The sequence below is a fragment of the Chelmon rostratus genome, chromosome 17 (genome assembly GCF_017976325.1).
Source record: "Chelmon rostratus isolate fCheRos1 chromosome 17, fCheRos1.pri, whole genome shotgun sequence".
Lineage (NCBI taxonomy): Eukaryota > Metazoa > Chordata > Actinopteri > Chaetodontiformes > Chaetodontidae > Chelmon > Chelmon rostratus.
Window position 1 is genome coordinate 787501 of NC_055674.1, and position 21253 is coordinate 808753.

The window sequence follows — 21253 nt, forward strand, 5'->3', positions numbered from 1 at the left end:
ACGGGTACCTGATGATCGGCATCGACGGTTCGGAGGCGGCTGACGGTTCGGACTGGTTCTGTTATCATTCCACGTCCCCCTCCATCTTCCCCTCCGGCTTCTGTGAGATCAACAGCATCGAGCTGACCCCCCCCAGAGGTACAGCTCCCCCGACGAGCGAGCAAACAAACGAAATCTGTTTGTTAATGTGTCAGATTGCTGTTTTTAACACAGCTTCAGGAGTGTGACACTGAAACCTGCTGTGCTCTGCTCACCTGTCAGGTTACACCTGCCTTCCCTTCAGGTGGTTTGAATACCTGAAGGAGACCAAGTCTGTGGCTGCCCCCGTCAACCTGTTCAACAAGGTGAGAGCGAGCACGACCCTGGTCACCTGACAGGAAACCATCCTTCATATAATCCAGTGATTAAAGTCCATTTCCAAGCAAAAGTTTCATGACTGGAGGGTTTCTGTGTCTTCTATGACAGTGAACTACATGTTGGGGTTTGGACTGTTGCCCGGACAACCAGAGGAGTCTGTGGACGTCGCTCTGGGCTCTTTGAATTGATTTCAATGAATCAGTATGATGCTCACTCTGATCGCTCTTTCCTCCGGCAGGACGTCCCCAACCACGGTTTCCGTCCCGGTATGAAGCTGGAGGCCGTGGACCTCATGGAGCCCAGGCTGGTCTGCGTCGCCACGGTGACTCGCATCGTCCACAGGTTGCTACGGATACACTTCGACGGCTGGGAGGACGAGTACGATCAGTGGGTGGACTGTGAGTCACCTGACCTGTACCCGGTCGGCTGGTGTCAGCTGACCGGGTACCAGCTGCAGCCCCCAGCTGTGAATACAGGTAACACACACACACACGCACACACACACACACACACACACACACACACACACACGCACACACGCACACACGCACACATGCACACACACTGTGGCTGTAAGGCTTCTCCTGGCCCTCATGCACATGTTTCCATCCCTGTACCCGTCTGTGTACTTCTAGTACTTCTGGTTCTGGACTGTATCAGCAGCAGATAGTCATTTCTTTACCTGGTAACCGGCCTCTGTGTGTGTGTGTGTGTGTGTGTGTGTGTGTGTGTGTGTGTGTGTGTGTGTGTGTGTGTGTGTGTGTGTGTGTGTGTTTCAGGCTCCAGAGATCTACAGTCAGCAGCTTCCAAACAGAGGAAGAAGTCCCAGCAGTACAAGGGACAGAAGAAAAGTGAGTTAGTAACAGCTGATGAAGAGTATTTCAGACTCTTCATCAGCTGACATCATGATTTATTCAACGCTGAGAGAAACAGCGAGCTGATGTTTGTGGAAGACGATGAATTTATAACAAAAAGATAATGACTCCACCTTCTGCTCTCAGAGAGGAAGTTGCCCGTCGCCAAGCGGCCTGTCAGTCTCTCTGGCGCCATGGTAACGGGTGTCCCCAGGAGCCTATCAGGAGATGAGAATGAGACTCCACCCAATTACCCATCACCCCCTTCTCCTGCCTCAGCAGCCCAGCCCCCCTCTGTTGACCCAGAGAGCAGCCCGAACACTGAGGGGGGGGCAGGTACACACACACACACACACACACACACAATACTGTTCTATCTGGAGCTTCATTTGACTCTATTCTGTATCAGACTGATCAGACTAATGATTCTTTTCATTCTGGATCAATCAGCTGATTATTTCCTCCATTAATCGATCGATCGATCGGTTTGGAAACATTGTGAAAATAGTGAGAAATGTGGTGACGATGAGGCCAAAGTGACGCCTTCACAGTGTTTGTTTAGTCCAAAGCTCCACATTATTACAAACACATTCAGATCATTCAGATCATTCAGAGGAAGAGCAGCAGATCAAACATCATCATCATCAACAGATGATCATTAGTTATCTGTTAATCCACTAATTGATTCATGGACTAATTGTTTCTGCTGTACTGTAATCTGATTGGTCGTTTAAACATTCTCTCTATAATAATCTTAATGTGTAAAGTAACTGAAGTAGTGGATTACAGCATGTCCCTCTGAGGGGGGGCAGGAGAAGCATCATGGAGAGGTTTGTGTGCAGCTGCAGTGATTTTGCAGGTCGTCCTCTCTGTCTGTGCAGTTTCACAGATTAAAGACGAGAACGTGGAGGGGACAGAACTAACGCCTGAAAGGACTGAAACAGAAACCAACGGATCTTCTGGAGAATTCTTCAGCAACCAGGACCAGTAGGCCTCACCCCCCCCCCTCTCTGATCTCTCCATCCATCATCCCTCTGTTTCTACATTTCAGTCCTCGTGAAATCCTCTACTGTGATTGGATCAGAGTTTTTATTATTATTTGAATCGTGCTGCTCATCAGCGAAGTGAAGCACTCCACTGAGGGAGAAGTTCTTCTTCAGCCTGTGTGAACACGTCAGTGTTCAGGCCTGCTGACCTTCCTCCACCTCAGCCTCCTCCGTCCCCCTCTGAGCCTGCTCAGACCAGAATTCATCCGCACGGATTCACGAAGCTCAGTTCAGCAGCCGTTCACAGCGACCACTCGTCCTCCGTGTTGTTTCTGGGAATGTGGGGCTTCGGACGCCTGGTGGGAGTTCACGTTCCGGAATTGGTGGATGTTTCATGAACTCATTTTCTGCAGGGTGTTTAAATCCTTCTCTGTCTGTTAACCAGTTAGTTCAGAGATACTGGTCTGTAGCTGGGAGCATGCTAACACTAGCCAGCTAGCTAACCTGGCACCCGCCAGCTAGCTGGGTTGCTAACAGGATGAACACATCGTGTTTCTATAAAGATTATTAACGAGTGAATCCCTGTGAAACTGAGTGCTGGTCTGAGCAGGTCTGAGCCAGACCCCCTCTGTTCATCGGCCTCTTTTGGCTTTAAGGACATCACACGTTTCACTCAGTGAGGAAGAGGAAGTGGTCCTGCTGTGTTTGGGAGGGGGGGGACGATGATGAAACTTTTGTATGATAATTTTTTCAACGCCAAGATCTCTGTCGTTTGTACGTGTTCATGTGGTGAGTTCAAGGGTCACGCTCCTGACGTAATAATAATAATGTAATGTTGAGATTAGCCGTCACTTCTAAACTTTCTGTGTGTGTGTGTGTGTGTGTGTGTGTGGTTTGGACTCTGGATTGACGAGTGTCAGGATGCCACGAAACAAGAAACCAGCTAAGAGCCACGGCGGTCGGTGGCTCCGTTTGTTGAACTGTGTTGTTGTCGAGTCGTGTTCGCAGACCAGGACCTGCAGCTGGAACTGCATTCAAATCACCAGATCTGTGTCGAACATGAGGAAAAAACTGAAACGTGAGTGAAGTTTGAAACTCTTCTCCACGTGAGCGATCACCTCCACGTCAGAAAAATGGCTCGTTTGTTTCAGAAATCAGTCGTAGCTGCAGCTGCAGATTAACTGCAATAAATAAATGTCCAAACAGCCGCAATAAGAGATTAACGTCGGTCTGAGTATCGTTAAGAACATTTAATACTGCCAGTTCGATACTTGAGTTTCAGGACCAATGCACGGTTCAACTGCTTGTTACCATTTTATGCCTTTTTTTCTGCATTTACCAAAAACATCTAATGTTGTCTTCACACGATCTATAAAATTATATAAAAGTAATAAAAAGAATTATTATTGCAGTCGGGACTTTGAAGAGTTTAGTCGACAGTCTGAGTAGACGTGAATAGAACTGAAGGCGTAGCACTGAAGCTGAGAGAGTTCGTTAATATTCATAATGACAGTTTATTCATTCATTAATAACTGTTGATTTGACGTTAAGCCTCAGTCACAGCACACAGCGACGTCCGTCCATGCAGTCATCACAACACATTCGGCTGCAGGTGACGTAGTGACTGCTCACATGGCTAGCTGAGCTACTGTAGCTGGAGAGCTAACGGCTAACATGTCACATTTTACTGCTCTGTTGTCTCCCCAGTAGTGTTTTGCTCTCAGGATTGTTCATTATTTGTTAATTAAAGAGTCACTGAAGAGAGAAAAAAGCTCTCCAAGCTAGCTTTTTAGCTTGTCAGTTAGCAAACTTGTTAGCTCAGTTGCTAATGGAACCATTACTATTCAAGAGCTATATTTGTAGCCTTTGCCTCTCTTGTCTGTGTTTGGGGCAGTTTTTATTCTAACAGAGAATAAACTAGATGTTAGCTGCACAGCTAATACATGTGACCGATCAGTGAGTTGATTTTAGTTTTATTTCTTATTTAGCTGCGGTGAGCGGCTCCCCGTTTTTTAAAATATGTAACAGTCGTACTGGGATGTTCCCAGCGGTCACCAGTGTTTATACTGGGCAGCTCAGTGGGTAGAAGTGTAAGAATGTGAAGCGACGTCTCCTGATAAATGTTAGCCTGTCCGTGCTCGCAGGTTGTCATGTGACACAGGAAGCCTTGTAAAGGTTTCATCTCCTCCAGGTCACATGTTTGGCGTGAGCTGGACAGTTTTATCTCCGCAGCGGCCCAACACGTTCGTTCAGAAAGTGTGCGTCTCCTCACACCGTCACTTCTTACAGTGTGCGTTCAAATGAAGAGACGACCCCCGAAACGATGAAACGCTTCAGCCGAGTTTAGCAGCTCAAACTAATGATTCACTACGGATACCTCACAAAAAGTTTATGAAAGAAAGATTAAAAGAAAAACAAAATAGTGTAATATGGATTATAATAGAATAATAGAGATTATTTCAAAAACAATAAAGATTATATTTGATTTAAAGAAATTCTAATAATATTAAGATTATCACATTCTGAATGATGAACATAAAACTGAACTACAGGTGTGCAGATAAAACAGATTAAATATGTGACGTTTAACAGTATTATTATACAGCAGATGTTTGATGTCAGTCATGTCTGGGGGGGGCGGGGGGGGGGGGGGGGGCGTTGCATTCACCAAAGGAAAGACTTCTAACTCCGTGAACCAGAACGACTTCAGACTTTCCCGACTGAGAAACGTCGCAGCGGTCTCGTTACAGCCCTGTGTTACAGCATGCTAACGTGCTAAAGATAGAGCGTTGTAGAAAAGCTCAGTTCGTTGTGATGAAGATGTTGCCTCAGTGTGAAGAGGAGGCCGACATGAGGAGAACAGATGGCGTTCAGCGTGAATGAGTGATGGCGTGGACGCATTCCACGCGTTGGTGCTGACAGTAGCGGCTCGTTACGGCGTATCTCTGGCGTTCCGTGCTCTCTTGGCTGTGATGTCATTTATCGGTGCTGTGACAGTTTTGAGTGTGACTATTTCCTGGTTTGTTTGTATGCGTTTGATTCAAGCCCCACCCCTTTCTGAGCGTCTGGACACGCTGACTTGTGGTCAGTTGTTTGGAGTGAGGTCAGCCATCATCAACGCCTCTCCAGCATCCAGGTCCGGGGGCCAAGGGGGGAAATGGACAAATGAATGAATGACTGTTTAATGAAGACCTCGTTAAAGACCAGATGAAACTGGACCTTTTAGTGTCCAAACAATCTGTTCATTTAGCTGTTTGACGGTTTGCACTCACGTTTTCAGTGACCGTTACGTCTAAATCATCGAAGCAGCAACAAAACTGGTCGACTACACCACGAAATCATAAAGCGCTAAGCTAACGTTATCAGGACATGGGGACGTAAACGTCAGAATGCTCAGAAGAGTTTAAATTCACAAAAATGAGATTAAAACATCATCGACCAAACCCAACAGTCACGAAAGTCGAACGTGACTAAATCTGACGATTCCACGCCAAAATCAAGCCTGACAAAATGAACGCCGCTAATTACACTTGAGACGAAGCTGCAGTCTGATCTGAGCGATGGATGTCTGTTTCTGCCACGAGAAGAAACGTAGAGACGCAGAAAATAATCTCTCGTTATCACACCTCGTTATGACTTTTATCTCGTTATCACACCTCGTTATGACTTTTATCTCGTTGTCACGCCTCGTTATGACTTTTATCTCGTTATCACACCTCGTTATGACTTTTATCTCGTTATCACACCTCGTTATGACTTTTATCTCGTTGTCACGCCTTGACGTTCTACATCGTAGATTTTGCTATTGTGATTAAGTTTACTCTCTCATTATTTTAGCAGCTCAGTTTTAACGTAATTTAATTTGAATAATTTTAATTTCACGTTTTTTCGTACTTTGTGTTTTAGTCATGTTGAACCTTTCAGCTGTTTTCTGTCTTTTCTTTGTCTCACATTTGAAAGGTGCACAAATCAAGTTCTACTAAAGAGGTATAACATGAACGAGTCTGTGTGTGTGTGTGTGTGTGTGTGTGTGTGTGTGTGTGCGCGCGCGCGCGCGTGCGTGTGCGTGCGTGCGTGCGTGTGCGTGCGTGTGTGTGTGTGTACGCACACTGACAGTAGCTGTTTTTTATCTCACACTCGTTGCTCTCTACTGTTCGTGTGTCTTTGTGTTTCTCGTCTTTTCGTACGTGAATAATGTCGGACTGTCTCGTTCATATTCTGGTGCTATCTATCGATGACATATTTGATGAGGTTTGATGGTTTTTTTTTTTGGAAACACTTTGACAGACTGTCCGCCGGCCTGGTGGACACGCAGCTGTTTGTGATTTTGTACTTGGAGAAAATGTTTGATGTGTTCTGCTCAGTTTAAGGATTCATGTTTTCTGTGACGCGACTTGACGACGGTTTGATCGTCGAACTCTCGATCTTCCTCGTCAGTCTGTGATGTTCTGTGTGTGTTCGTCCGACGTTCTGCAGGTTTTCTGTGGGTTTTAAAGACTCAAAGACAAAAATACTGTTTGAAGGAGTCTGAAAACCAGGATCAGCTGCGGTCCCTTTTCAGTTTTTTGACCCGTTATTTCAAGATCGCACAGAGGATTTTAGTGCGAGTTCAGAATTATGAAGTTAGAAGATCGAGAGCAGCGTTTTGGACATAATTAGATTGACGTCACAAGTTTAATATCGTGGGATCAGAGGACTAAAGCCAAGACTGAAACCCAGACCTGATCAGGTACAAAGATCAGGTACTAAATTCCAAGACTGGCAAAAAACACAAGTATGCAATTTTGGAGATAATCAAGTCGAGATCGTGAGTTTATTACGTTGAGATTAGAGGACTCGGATCGGACCTGTAGAGATACAACAATAACCTACGAGACCTGATCGGACCGAGAAGACCTGAGACAAGATTCACATCAAACCAACATCTCGGTGAGGATTCGTGATCTCAACAAAACGAGAGACGAAAATCTCACTAACCCAACGTAGTTATTCATGAACCCGACGAACGTTCAGCGCTCGTGTGGAAATCTGCTGTTTTCTGATGCGTAAATGTAAACGTCAAATCCTGCGAGACAGAGCCGAGGGAAGAACGGCACCGAGCCGAAGCCAGGCTGATGAAGCTGGGTCAAGGTCTGAATGTGTTTGTGTCCGTTAACGTCCATTTGGTCCACGTGTTCGTGCTGTGAACGCGACGTTTACTGAGCTCAAATGTTTAAAAAAAAAACCTCCATATAGATATAAATCTATATCCTGTAAATGTGTGACAAAAGAAATGTTCTCACGTTCTGACGTCGACTTTCATGAAGCTTTTTTTAATACATTGTGCAATTTTTGGCAGCATGATTGTGAAGAAATTGTTGCATTTAGATGATTCACTTTACATTTTTTATGCAATAAAAAGTTGTGAGAAAAACCTGCTGAGAGGAAATAATGATTCCTGAAGTTTCAGTCATCACTTGTGTCTTTTATTGGCTTCGTGCTGACTCAGCATCTGAGCGCGTCCTTCTTTTATCATGATAGTTTTATGAATTAAGTGACATTTCTTTGATGATGTGTTTCTTTTATTGTGTCGTCTTGTTCATATTCGTCTGAGTGTTTTAGGAATGTTCTCAGAAAGGGAACAAAAAAGGCAATAATCTTGTTTTTTTTAGCATTTTAAGTCTAATTGTTGTACGAAATAGAGGTTTTCATGCTGTTTCAGACACCTAGATAATCGTGCTATAGCCGATGGTACATGGACGACGGATCCGCTCTGGGAGCAGCTGGTTCGTCGCAGTGTGACCGTCAGGAAAGCTCCATGATGTAAACCGTCTGTATGCTCCTCACATCCAGGCCTCATTCATCAGCAGACGGTCTGGATCTGGATCTGGATCTGAGTCTGATGTGTTTCCAGCCCAGCAGGTCTGAGGTCAGCGGGGTCACCTGATGGAGTCACATGACTTTAAGCTCCCGTTACTGATATTCAGACAGAAACGTGCAGGTTTACTCGTCTGCCCTCGAGAGGCAGCCGCTCCAACCAAAGGACGGTCGCCACGTGCTACACGCCAGCAGCAAAACTGCTCCGTTTCCTCCTATTTTAGCCTGTTTGAAGCACATGGATATGCTAACATGCTAGCATTAGCAAGGCCTACATCTGATACTTAAGAGGGGCCGTCTGTGGACAGGTGGAATTTTTGACCTGTTATAGTGAAGGGTTCAGAGCTAAATGCTAATGGCAGCATGCTAACATGATGTGTAGCAGGTATAATATTTACCGCTGTCTAAGTTTAGCATGTTAGCAGGCTAACATTTGTTCAGCTAAGCCTGATGGGAACGTCATGCTCCCCTCAGGATGAACTGTAATAACTTTATTGATCCTCTGACTGTTCATCTAGCGCCACCATCAGGCCAACATTTTAACGTGTCCAGTATGTGGTTTATGATCAAACACCTGCAGAACCGAAGACACTCCCATCAGTCTCAGCTGGACTGTGTTTACAGCTAATTAGCTAATGCTAACATTCTAAACTAAGATGGCGACTGTGGTAAACATTACACCTGCTGAACATCAACATGCTAGCATTGAGCATGTTAGCATTAGCTCAAGGTAAGTGCAGGAAGCAGCACTCAGACTGTTGTTGTTAACATGAAACTTTATTGACAAGAGCTACATGTTTCAGTGAAGACGAAGTCAGAGGATCGACTGCAGGGACGACAGGTGTGATGGGGGTGGGCTCAGTGGGTCGGGTGGGGTCCAGTTGGGCGTAGTTTACTGGTGGATGATTGGCCAGTTTACTCATAGAGCCAGGGCTGGGCGCAGGGGGTGTAGGAGACGAACTCCTCGGCCTTGAACCACAGGTCGACCTCGGTCTTGGCGTTCTCCAGGGTGTCGCTGCCGTGGATGATGTTCCTGAGAAGACAGACGAGGACGGACACGAAATAAGACGTTCAGATAAAAGCTTCACAGAACATTTTACTGCTCATTATGAAAACACTGCAGACGTTTGAAGGCATGAATCAGGCTGTCAGGAGAACGTGTTTGTTGGCTGAAGATTTGATGAGTCACATTTATGAATGTGCTGTTTTTTAAAACAGGTGTGTGACCGGTTACCTGTCCCGCCTGTCAGTGTGTACTCACCTGCCGATGTTGATGCACAGGTCTCCACGGATGCTGCCGGGCTTGGAGTCAGCGGGGTTGGTCTCACCCAGCATCATCCTGACCAGCTTCACAATGTTCTGACCCTCCCACACCTGTAACACATCAGCACACCTGTCACCACACATGGTTTTAGTATTTCTGCTGAAGTACAGGATATGAATTCTTCCTGCAGCGCCGCCTGGTGGTGAAGACGCACGTTAACGAAGACGCCACTTAATTCTGTTTGATGATCTGAGCGTCCTGTTAGAGGTCTGATCACACATCCTGACGGCGTTCAACCGTCAGTGCCGAAAAAGAGAGAGAGAGAGAGGGAGAGAGACGGGGGAAGGGGGAGAGAGAGAGAGGGAGATAGAGGGGGGAGAGAGGGAGAGAGACGGGGGAGGGGAGAGACAGAGAGAGAGAGAGGGAGACAGAGAGAGGGGGAGAGAGAGAGGGGGAGAGGGAGGGAGACGGGGGAGAGAGAGAGAGAGACGGGAGAGACAGGGGGAGAGAGGGAGAGAGATGGGAAGAGGGGGGAGAGAGGGGGAGAGGGAGGGAGATGGGGGAGAGGGAGAGACAGAGTGGGAGAGAGACGGGGGAGGGGGAGAGAGGGAGGGGGAGAGAGACGGGGAGATAGAAAGAGAGGGAGAGACAGGGGGGAGGGGGAGAGGGAGGGAGGGGGGGCAGAGAGCTGATGGGATGGAAACAGATAAAGATATCTGACTGACAGGAGTGGCAGAGATGTGTAGGATTTCTGTGTGTGTGTGTGTGTGTGGGCTCAGGGGTCGTCATGGTTACCATGGCTAAGACGGGTCCAGAGGACATGTATTTGCAGAGTCCAGCGTAGAAAGGCATGTCCTTCAGGTCCAGGTAGTGCTTCTTCATGTGGTCCTCAGAGGCCTGAACACACACAGAGTACAAAGTACATCCACTGAAGTATGATTCTGAGGTACTTGTACTTCACTCCAGTTTTCTGCTGCTTTGTACTGAATGTTGTACCTTTACTGCACTACAGTAATCTGACAGCTGGAGTTACTGCTCAGATTTAAGTGATGAGCCACGTTAACACTAACCACTCAAACACACACACACACACACACAGAGCTGGGAATAACTACACTGTGTGTGTGTGTGTGTGTGTGACAGTGATACGAGTGTGAGTCCTTCAGTACGACATTCAGACATTCTACAACTCAACAGCTGTCATCTCAACACCTGCTGAGTGTGTGAGAGTGTGTGTGTGTGTGTCTCTGTGAGTGTGTGTGTGTGTCTGTCTGTCTGTCTGTGAGTGTCTGTGTGAGTGTGTGTCTCTGTGAGTGTGTGTGTGTGTGTGTGTCTGTCTGTCTGTGAGTGTGTGTGTGTGAGTGTGTGTCTCTGTGTGTGTGTGTGTCTGTGTGTGAGTGTGTGTGTGTGTGTGTGTGTGTGTTGTTTCACAGCTGAACAGACTCGGCCTGAATAACAGTGTTTATAATGTGTAATTTTTCCCTGAGTTGTGACTGAAGGACTCGTGAATCAGTGTGTTTCTGCGTCTCGTCGGCAGCTTTTACTTCCTCTCTGATGTGTACTGATGTTTTGTTTCCAGCCAATAGTAAAACTTTTGGGTTTAAACCTTCGTTACCTGCATGAACTTGGCGGCGACCAGCCTGAAGCCTCTCTGCTCGAAGCGCTTGATGATCTCGCCACACAGTCCTCTCTGGACGCCGTCGGGCTTCACAGCGATGAAGGTACGCTCCATGTTTACTGATAGAAGGCTGCAGAACACCAACAAAGAAGAAAAACATTTGATTTCCTGATCCGACATCAGCCACAGACGTTACAGACTGAACTGATGAATAATGTTTAGAACGTGTGTGACATGAAGGTCAGAGGGAAGATAGACAGGAAGACGGATCCTCCTTCGACGCTAACACAGTCCACAGACTCTCCTGATCAGATGACTTTTTCAGGCTCCGTGTTCTGGTTAAAAATCCACCATAAAGCCTTTCAGAGGCTGCAGCTGCTCACCTGGAGTCTACCTGCTGAAAGGTCTGAACTCAAGGAGCTTTCTGATGCTACAGGACTTCATGCACAGGTTAACCACGACTCTGCAGTGTTGAACCCGAGGAGGGACTTCCTGTTTGTGTTTGCACCATGTCTGATCAAACATGGCGGATTCGAACAAAGTCGGCTGAATATCTGCTCGGTGTCAGTTTTTCCCTTCCCGCTGCCTCACAGGTGTGTTTCTTCTGCAGCTTCGTCCTCCCATCATGTTTCTCCATTATAAAGATAATATTAAATTTCTCCTCATTAGAGAAACTTCACTCTGCTGAATGTGAAATCAAACCCGCGTCTGAGCTGTTGGACGGCGATTCTTCTCTCTCAGCAGGAAACCATCCGCCGAAAGACGACACCGCCTCGTAATGTTGGACAAAGCTTCGGCTGCCCGGCTTTCTAATTTTACTGCCTTTGGTATCTGATCATGTGCGGCTGATACCCGCCGACAGCGGGAGGGTCTGGCAGGAGTTCGGCCTGAGAGGACGGAAAACCCACCGCGAGGCCACTCTACCGTCATGGCAGACGTTTGTGAGAGTATAATTAGGGTTCAGGGTCACATGTCCAGGTTATGTTCTGCTGAATCTGAATCAGAACCGGGTCCTTTTCTGTCCTGTGAGCAGCTTCATGATGCTCTGTTGGACAGTTTTGGTTCAAAGAGCTTCCAACCAGGCTTCTGTTGGATTCACTGAGGATGTTCGTTTTCCCCAGAGGTTAAACCACCCCCCCCCCCCCCCCCCAGGAGGCCGACATCTCCAGAACTCAACAAACCTCCAACCTTCGGAGCGCTCCTGCTCCTCAGAAGATGAACTCTTTGTGCTCTGATGTCAGTTAATGAAGAAAAGCAGCTGAGAGCTGCAGCGACGCTCGGAAACGTTCTGACTTTCTGTCTTTTCTGTGTTTGCAGCACTTTTTAAAAACTTGCCTCATTTTTCCGTCAGCTCACTTCGAGCTCTCAGAGAATCTTGTTTCCTGTTTCCTGTTGTGACCTCTGACCTCTGATGACTCCACGCTGTACCAGAACAGACCGTCTAAAAATATATCATTGAAAGAAGTTTGCTTCCTAAAAAGTCCACCTTCAGGCTCATTCATTCTCTCAGAGACAGCAGGGACACGCCCACGTTCAGTCGACCAATCAGGACTGTACTAAGTGGGGCGGCAGAGGGGTGGGGGTGGGGGGGTGCAGATAACAGCTGTTTGGAGTGTTTCTGGGAGGTTTTCTCTGACTCGGCCCCCCCGGCTCGGAGCCCTCTGTTGTGGACTCTGTAGACCTGCAGGACCCACATGCATGTGCTCATGTGTAGCTGCCCTAAATCTTCAGTCTGTGCAGGAAATGCAGAAAAGTCTTTTCACAGGCTGAGACACAAAAAGACTTTTCTGAACATCATTTCACAAGATTCAAGATCGTATTAACCAGAACTGAACCCAAAGGTCTGACACTGAAATCTGGATCCACGTGGATCCAACACACGCTGACGGCCTGTCTCTGTCTGGTCTGCAGCTGTCCAACACGTTCCTGCAGCGAAAGCACGACAGAACACGAAGTGTGCAGGAGAACTAAAGCCTCGCTGTCCAGACTGGTTTAAACCAGACTGGTTTAAAACAGCTTCATGTCGAGGCCAGATGACGAGAGCCGGACTGATGTCTGCCACCGTACAGAAATCACTGCAGGGACGCCACTGTGAGACAGTCAACGCTCAGAAACAGTAAAAACTTACTGTGTGTGTGTGTGTGTGTGTGTGAGAGAGAGTGTGTGTGTGTGTGAGTGTGTGTGAGTGAGTGTGAGTGTGTGTGTGTGTGTGTGTGTGTGGTGATATCTACCTTGGTTTCGGGTTGAGGAGAACTTGTGAAGACGAGCAGCGGGGATGCGATCACCGAGGCCGAAGAGCTGGAGAGGAGCTCTATTTAAAGGGAGGACTGTTGGGGGGGGGGGTCAAAAAATGTGTGTGTGTTAGTATTCTGGGAGGTGGGCTGTGTGTGCGAGAGTGTGTGGGGGCCGGGGGGAGGGCTCTTCCAGATTTAGATCCGGCAGTGGAAAACTGTTTGAGACTGAAGACGTTTAGTAAAAACGAGGACATTTCAGTGTCCTCAGTTTTCAGTGAAGGTGTTTGTGGACCGTGAGGACGTGTTTGGACACATGACGGCATGCTGAGGAGGGACAGGGTGAGAACTTTTTGGGACAGATTTTTAGAGTCTGGACACTTTTGGAAAACCATGAATGTGCAGAAGCATCTTCAGTGCTGATCCCGTTCCCTGCAGCTCAGTTACCTGACGAACACAAAGCAGCGTCTCCCGTCAGTACCCATGATCCTCAGCGTCCGCCGCCACACGGAAGACCGCGTGAGGAGCTCAGCAGAGATCGCCACGTGGAAACCCGACACCGCAGCGGCTCAGCTGATGATATAGAGCGTTTGTGTCGAGGCGACACATGAACGATATCTGAGTGACAGAGTGAAGCAGCAGGTGAACGAGTTCACACTGAGGGTCCGACACGGCGACCCCGACCGAGCTCATGTACTGCACTGTTGTACTCTTCAGGCACTTTGTACTTCTGTTTCACGACATCTCAGAGGACATGTGGTACTTTTTACTCCGTTTAGGCTGTTTGACAGTAAGATTTTACTGTTAGCTGTTACACCAAAGTGTGAGTTCCCAGCTGATGGTGTAATTCAAACAATAAAAGGTTGATGATCCAGTATTTCTCTGGAAAATCAGAGAAAAGTCCAGAAGCTGTAAACAGGTTTGTGTATCAGAACTTTGTTTCTTCCTCAGATTGATCTGCTGACCCTCTGGAGGGGCCCGACCACTAGGCTGGGCCCCGCTGGACTAAACTAACTGTATATAAAGTCATTGAAAGTAGCTGCTGCTAACTAGATGCTAGCTGCTCTAACACTGCTGGTCAAACGTTGCAGGAACCTCCTGCATGATGTGTCGAAGCTGGAAGCTGACGAAGAGCGAACCGAAACGTGGTGAAAGAGACGCAAAGAAGACGCAAAGTGAACTGAAAGCTGTTCCTGAACCATCTGGACTATCTGCCTGGTTTTGGTCTCTTCTGAAAGGTGAAACTCTGAACCTTCACAAAAGGACAAAAATATGGGACCCCTAGAAAAGACTGAAAATAAGGTGACCAGAGGGACATATTCTATCAAGGTGTGTCCTCTGATCAGCATCACAGTTGTCTTCACACTTGTGAACAGTCAGTTGGCTTATTTAAAGGGTTACAAGTACTGTGCTGTTTGGTGACATGGTGTGTGTTATTGATCGGTGGATCACTGAGAGATTTAATTGCTGAGTTGCCTCAGTTTCAGTGTTTATTTACACCTGCTCAGGTGATTGTGTCTTTAAATGGCTGAGGTAACCGTTTGACAAGCTGTAATTAATTTGATTAATTAATTAATTCACTTATTAATTTTGTGAAGAGCTGCCCATGGCCCTAACCAATAGGAAAGTTTTATAATGAATACTAATTTACCATTAATAAAATGACCTGGCTGCCGTCAGTCAGTTACGTCACATGTTGACCTTTGACCTGAGGTCATGCGGGAGATGTCACGTGACTGTGAACGTTCAGCCGTCGGTGAGCGTCCGCGGTGCTGCGTGGAGGGACGTCTGAGCAGGTTAGTTTCTCTCTGTCTTTGGTTTTGTCTTGTGTCGAGGCTCAGCTGTTCTTCTGTCCACATTTTTAGAGAATTAATCTTTAACTTTTTAACGTTAGCCTGCGGCTAATTTAGCTAACCCCACTTGATGGACCCGGCGTTTACCAACCTGTTGGCGCTTTAGACGTAGCTAACATTTGTCTTTAACTAGCTTGTGTCTACCTGCACAATTTAAACATTAATACGTTTACTGTCTTGCTCAAAGCGGACAGTCACACAAAGAAGAAAACAAGAAAAACATGTAAATATTAATACATTATTTTCATGTTGCTCATTTTATGTAATTATTGCAGTATCAGTGGGCAGTATTAGTTAGCAGTATTCATGGCCAGTATTTGTGGACAGTATTAGTGGGCAGTATTCGTGGGCAGTATTTGTAGGCAGTATTCTTGGGCAGTATCTGTAGGCAGTATCAGTGGGCAGTATTCGTTGGCAGTATTCGTGGGCAGTACAGTGGGCAGCGTATCTTCAGGTGTTTTGCTGGTTGGGACGCAGAGTACCATCACTGGTGGTCAGATGAGTTCACAGTGTTACTCTGTTGGTTCAGTTTTGACTGATCCCACATCTGAGAAAAATAGGCCAACAATATTCAAGAATGTAAAAGCATTTAATATCAAACAGGTTTTCCTGAAGCCAGAGATCTGGTTCAGTGCTTCTTAAACTAGATTACTGTGTCATTAACAGTTGACATGGTACAAGTTTTTATTAGCGTGTAACATATTTTCTTTTATTAATCACATTTCATTCTGCAGTGCGAACATGCCTTGTAAAGAGAGGAGGTTGAAACAAAGGGAGCTGCATGAGGCTGTTAAAGGTAGTGGATCTCTGACCACCTGGGTTACACAGAGCTCACCAGGTAAGAACAACACATGTGCTGATTGTTCATGTATGTTGGTCTCACCTGAGATGTTGCTACAAAGGTTCTTGTAGATTTGAGATTTCTTTACTTATTCTGTCTTGAACTCAACATGTTGCTTAACAAGTCACAAGTCATCGCATCTCTGTTTAAAATCACAGATCCCAGGAGGGTCTTAGCCTTACCCACACACACACACACACACACACACACACACACACACACACACACACACACAGATGAAGAGTTTATTTCAACCAAACCAGTGATGATTGTTGGATCAGTCAGTTCAGTTTGAATGAAGTGTGTTACGATATTAAATTGCTGTTTTTTTGCATGGAGTCTGGTGGCCGTGGTGAGAGATATCAGCTGTTCCCAGTTAATCAAACAGGATCTCAGTCTTTGACAGAAAGGTCCGTCTCTGTAGGATCCTTTCCATCATGTTGCGAGTTGTTCGTGGCAGAAACAAACACTTTTAGTGGACGAACATTGACGGCGGCCGAACGCCCACAGGGATTAAATCGTAGCATCCACAGCCAAACAGCCAGTGGATGCCCCAGGGTGTGGCTGTGATGCCCTTTCGACCTCATGGGCAGTTGGGCATGCCCGGTCTTGGACTGGTCTTCGTGCCCTTAAAAATAAAGTTAAGGATTTCCTCATTTAAAGCTACATGAAGCGCAGCAAATAAAGTCACGTGTCCAGTGTCTCCATCATCACGCCGGACACTGACATCACCTCCTGTAAACACTAACAGCCAACCTGCTTTTAAACGATTAAAGTTACGTGATGAGCACAAGCAGCTGAACACTGTAATAATACACGTGTGTTAAAGTTTGCAGGCTTATTGCTGCTTAACTAACTACGACTGACTCGTCACTTACCTGCATTCAGTATTTTTCAGTTTAGAGGTGTTGATGTGTTTGTGTCCTGTGTTAAAATCTGAAAGGACGCAGTAAACTCTATCGATGCGTTCAGTGGACACACCCTGTAACTGCTGAAGGTCAATGAGGTTGTTTGGTATAGTTATTGCTTTGACTCAGTGTACAGTCTAATCATGTGTATTGATTACTGACGGTGGCCGATCAGGCTGATTATCAGTTAATTGTACTCAGCTTCTAACGGCAGTACTCAGTAAATCTGTCATGTCAAACTGATTCCATGAGGCTGCAGGTTCTCGTTCCAACCAACTGATGTTGATTGGTTGGCCTGGTGTGCTCCTCCTTGGTTGGAATGAAAACCTGCAGCCACGCGGTTCTTTATGGAATCGGTTTGACATGCCTGCAGTAAATGGTCGTTCTTTGTGTGCGTGTCTTTGACAGTGTGTTATCAGTGAAAGCTCTGCAGTGATGGTTCCTGAGGTAGACGCCATCATCTACCTGCTCCATCACTCTCTTTCCCACCTGGAGAGCACTGGTAACACAGTGAGGATCATTTTTTTTTACTTCTCCTGTGCTTTCAACACGATCCAGCCATCACTGCTGAGGGGGGAGCTGGGAGGAGCCGGAGTAGACTGCCACCTGATTGGACCACCGACTACCTCACCAGTATGTGAGGCTTCGCGACTGTGTGACAGATGCAGCACCGGGGCTCCACAGGGTACTGTCCTCCCCCCTTTCCTCTTCACCCTCTACACATCAGACTTCAGACACAACACAACCAGCTGCACCTCCAGAAGTTCTCTGATGATACAGCCATCGTTGGATGTGTATCACAGGGGAACAATTTGAAATACAGGGAAGTCATCGCTAACTAAGACTGGTGTGGACTAAACCACCTGCACATCAACGGCAGCAAGACCAAGGAGATGGTGACAGACTTCTGCAGGAAAGCTCCACAGACTACACCGGTGTGCATGTGCAGGGTCTGGACATTGAGATCATGGAGGAGTACAGATACCTGGTGTCCACCTCAACAATAAACTGGACTGGTCCACTAACACTGATGTCCTGTACAGGAAGGACCAAAGTCGTCTCCATCTGCTGAGAAGACTGAGGTCCTTTGGAGTATGTAGGACATTACTGAGGACTTTCTATGACTCTGTGGTTGACTCTGCAGTCTGTTACTCAGTGGTCTGCTGGGGCTGTGGAAGCTCTGAGAGGGACAGAAAGAGACCTGGTTCTGTCCTGGACTGTCCTCTGGACACCACTGAGGATGTAGGTGAGAGGAGGATGTTAGCCAACCCCTCCCACCCCCTGCATGACACAGTGGGGGCCCTCAGCAGCTCCTTCAGTAACAGACTGCTGCATCCACCCTGTAAGAAGGAACTACCACAGGTCCTTCATCCCATCAGCTGTCAGAGTTCAGCTCCAGCTTCAGTTCATGCAGCTCTGGGTCCAGGTTCACACTGTATTTGTACTAAGGTGTGATTTATCATACACTAATTACTTTTTCACTCTCTTTAAGTACTCCGCCTTTCAATACATACTGGTACTCTACATATATATTTATTACTGTGCAACAGTGAAATTATATTTGTATGGCAATATTCTTCACAGTTCTTTGCGGTAATATATGTTTTTTGTATTTTATTAGTTCTTTATATATATATATATATATATATATATATATATATATATATATATATATATATATGGTCAGCTTTTATTTTGTATTTCATATTTCTCTATGCTGTTATTTTCCTACTGATATTGCTGCTGCCTGTTACGCCAGAATTTCCCTGGTTGGGGATTAATAAAGCCTCATCTCATCTCATCTCATGTTCCTCAGGATACAGGAACACTTTTCAGTTGTTGTTATTCTGAATATAGTATTCAGTATAATAAACTCAGTATAATTCTACATTCATCATTAATCATGTTTAATGTTGTATCACATGAGGGGAGGTCTCCAGTTTCACCTGATGTCTTAGAGAGGACAGGAACGACCAAAAGTGGGTCACAGTGATCTTAACCTGAATGTGGGACAGGGATGTAAGGTGGGGGGGGGGGCAATGGCCTTCCTTCCCCCTGCTTCCAGTGCCCTCACTAGGACCACACCTGCCTCTGAACTGAACCTTCATGTTGATTGCAACAACACACCTGTACTGCTTCTTACACAACTGAGCACCTGGCAGAGTACTCTGGTATTTCCAGTACAGTAGTTTTCTGCAGGACACACTTTGCCATGATGACACACACACTCTCTCTCACACACACACACACTCAGACTCAGACTCAGACTCACATGTTGGCAACAATACGAGCCAACATGGTTGATATGTCACATACAGTCAGCGTGTTGGCTGCGGCTCAGCCATGTCAGCACTGCCATGTTTAACCATCAGTGTGAACTCGTTCACCTGCTGATTCACTCTGTCACTCAGATATCAGGTTCAGATCTCCTGCTGGATCAGGCTCTGGACTGGTCCCATAGACAGAGAACTGACTGACTGGCAGAAAGTCCTCCAATCCATCCAATCAGAGAGCTTCAGATTCTGTTGCCATGCTGCTGATGAGACAATGGCTCATTTTATCAGCTGTAAGTAGCTAGCTAACTCTTAAGCTAACGTTAGCTCCATGAGCTGGTTGTCTCTGTCTGACTCCTTAATGTTTCCATCTGGTTCTCCAGTTCCCAGGCCATGGTCTCATGCTAACAGACTGAGGATAAAGCTAACGAGTCCCAGGCCATGGTATCATGCTAACAGACTGAGGCTAAAGCTAACAGGTCCCAGGCCATGGTCTCATGCTAACAGACTGAGGCTAAAGCTAATGGGTCCCAGGCCATGGTATCATGCTGACAGACTGAGGCTAAAGCTAACAGGTCCCAGGCCATGGTCTCATGCTAACAGACTGAGGCTAAAGCTAACGGGTCCCGGGCCATGGTATCATGCTAACAGACTGAGGCTAGGGCTTACAGGTCCCAGGCCATGGTATCATGCTAACAGACTGAGGCTAAAGCTAACGGGTCCCGGGCCATGGTATCATACTACCAGACTGAGGCTAAAGCTAACGGGTCCCAGGCCATGGTATCATGCTAACAGACTGAGGCTAAGGCTAACAGGTCCCAGGCCATGGTATCATGCTAACAGACTGAGGCTAAAGGTAACAGGTCCCAGGCCATGGTATCATGCTAACAGACTGAGGCTAAAGGTAACAGGTCCTAGTAATGTTTTATGCCTTTTTAGCAACAAAAACATCACAATAGAACCTTCATGCTAATACAAATAGTGCACGCTGTCTTTGGATAATCCATTGATAGTATAGGAATTAAATACATTTCTGTTGAGCAAGTAGTTTGTAAAATTTAAATATGGCTTCACCACCAAATCACATTAATTTTACTGGTGTCAAAAGCTGCGATGGCTGCTCCTGAGCTCTATAAGCGTGTTAGCTTTAGCAGGAGTTTAGCTGGAATTTGTTTCCATCACTACAGCCTTTAATCATGTGAGATGACTAATTGAATAGCTCAGATGTCAGCTTATTAATATGGTTGTTTTACCTTTAAAAACAACAGGTAGGGAAATATCAATAAGTACATTTCATTTAGCTTTCGTTAAGGCTAGCTACCTGACCAGTTAGCCATCATTTGATATAGAACTCTTGTTGTTACATTACAAACATTTTTATAGAGTAAAACAGATATGAGAGAGTCAGATCGAGGTCTTAACTCACTGATGTAACCGCTGTGTTTTGGTGTACTGAAGTACAATGCTGAGGTAGGCCTACTTTTATTTAGTATCGTGATGTTATTCTACTTCATACTTCTACTCCAGTCTAATTATTGGTTACTTTGCACATGTAAAAACATACAGTGAGTGAATAAAATACCATGTTTATACAGTAAATTACCCAACAGCAGATAACAGCTGTATTAGCTCCACGTCAGCCAGCGACAACGCTGAAATACTGCCTACATATTAAAAATAACACGTGTTAAATGAGAAAATGACAAAACAAAGAGGTGCCCTGTACGTTCTATTTAATCTTTATTTATGTGTAACGAGCTAACACTTTAACGTCCACAGGTAAAAATGAAGAATAATTAAGTTTATTATTTAATTTATAATTTTTTTTATTTTAATTTTTTCTTTAAATTAAGATCTACTGATGCAGACAATAACATTAGTGTTAAATAAGTGTTATTTTTAACTTTTAACAACTTAACTGAATATCCACTAATGCAGCGACGTTAATATATTATAACAGCTTTACCTGCTCAGTGGGCACTTTTCCTTTACACTGTACTTTATATACTGAGCTCATTTTGCTCATAATACTTCTGTACCTGAAGTAAAATGCAGAACGCAGTACTTTTACTCCTGATGAAGTATTTTTACTCGTACTAAAGGATTTGTGTCCTTGTTCCAGCACAGTTCCCCCTTCTGTAAAGTTAACAGGTGTGATGCATTATGTAAGTAGGCTAACTGTCCCATCATGCACCTGTTATATAATAACTGA

At 45.8% G+C, this 21253-nt stretch overlaps 2 protein-coding genes across 2 annotated transcripts in view; one reads left to right on the forward strand and one right to left on the reverse strand.

Annotated features, from left to right (window-relative positions):
* Window positions 1-2992, forward strand: part of LOC121620365 (MBT domain-containing protein 1-like) — a 14541-nt gene extending 11549 nt beyond the window's left edge. The window contains exons 13-18 of the mRNA XM_041956395.1: window positions 1-138; window positions 262-344; window positions 596-833; window positions 1137-1208; window positions 1359-1547; window positions 2093-2992. The exon at window positions 1-138 is cut by the window's left edge and continues 10 nt beyond it. Of these exons, the coding sequence (XP_041812329.1) occupies window positions 1-138; window positions 262-344; window positions 596-833; window positions 1137-1208; window positions 1359-1547; window positions 2093-2202 (830 nt within the window). The 3' untranslated portion in view covers window positions 2203-2992. The remainder of the gene's footprint in view (window positions 139-261; window positions 345-595; window positions 834-1136; window positions 1209-1358; window positions 1548-2092) is intronic.
* A 5819-nt stretch (window positions 2993-8811) lies between these two features.
* Window positions 8812-13224, reverse strand: LOC121620705 (nucleoside diphosphate kinase A-like). Its single transcript, XM_041956866.1, has 5 exons — window positions 13167-13224; window positions 10933-11065; window positions 10113-10214; window positions 9315-9427; window positions 8812-9086 (listed from the first exon to the last, which is right to left on the reverse strand). The coding sequence occupies exons 2-5, from the start codon at window positions 11047-11049 to the stop codon at window positions 8969-8971; spliced, it is 450 nt and encodes a 149-aa protein (XP_041812800.1). The 5' UTR covers window positions 11050-11065; window positions 13167-13224; the 3' UTR covers window positions 8812-8968.
* Between the last annotated feature and the right edge of the window lie 8029 nt (window positions 13225-21253).

What these genes read in the sequence shown, in the direction of transcription:
- LOC121620705 (XM_041956866.1), bottom strand. Translation starts at nt 11,049, where the DNA reads ATGGAGCGTACCTTCATCGCTGTGAAGCCCGACGGCGTCCAGAGAGGA. An exon ending in TCGCCGCCAAGTTCATGCAG is followed by an intron (nt 10,215 to 10,932) that starts GTAACGAAGGTT and finishes GTGTGTGTTCAG; the next exon opens with GCCTCTGAGGACCACATGAA. An exon ending in CTGTGCATCAACATCGGCAG is followed by an intron (nt 9,087 to 9,314) that starts GTGAGTACACAC and finishes CTGTCTTCTCAG; the next exon opens with GAACATCATCCACGGCAGCG.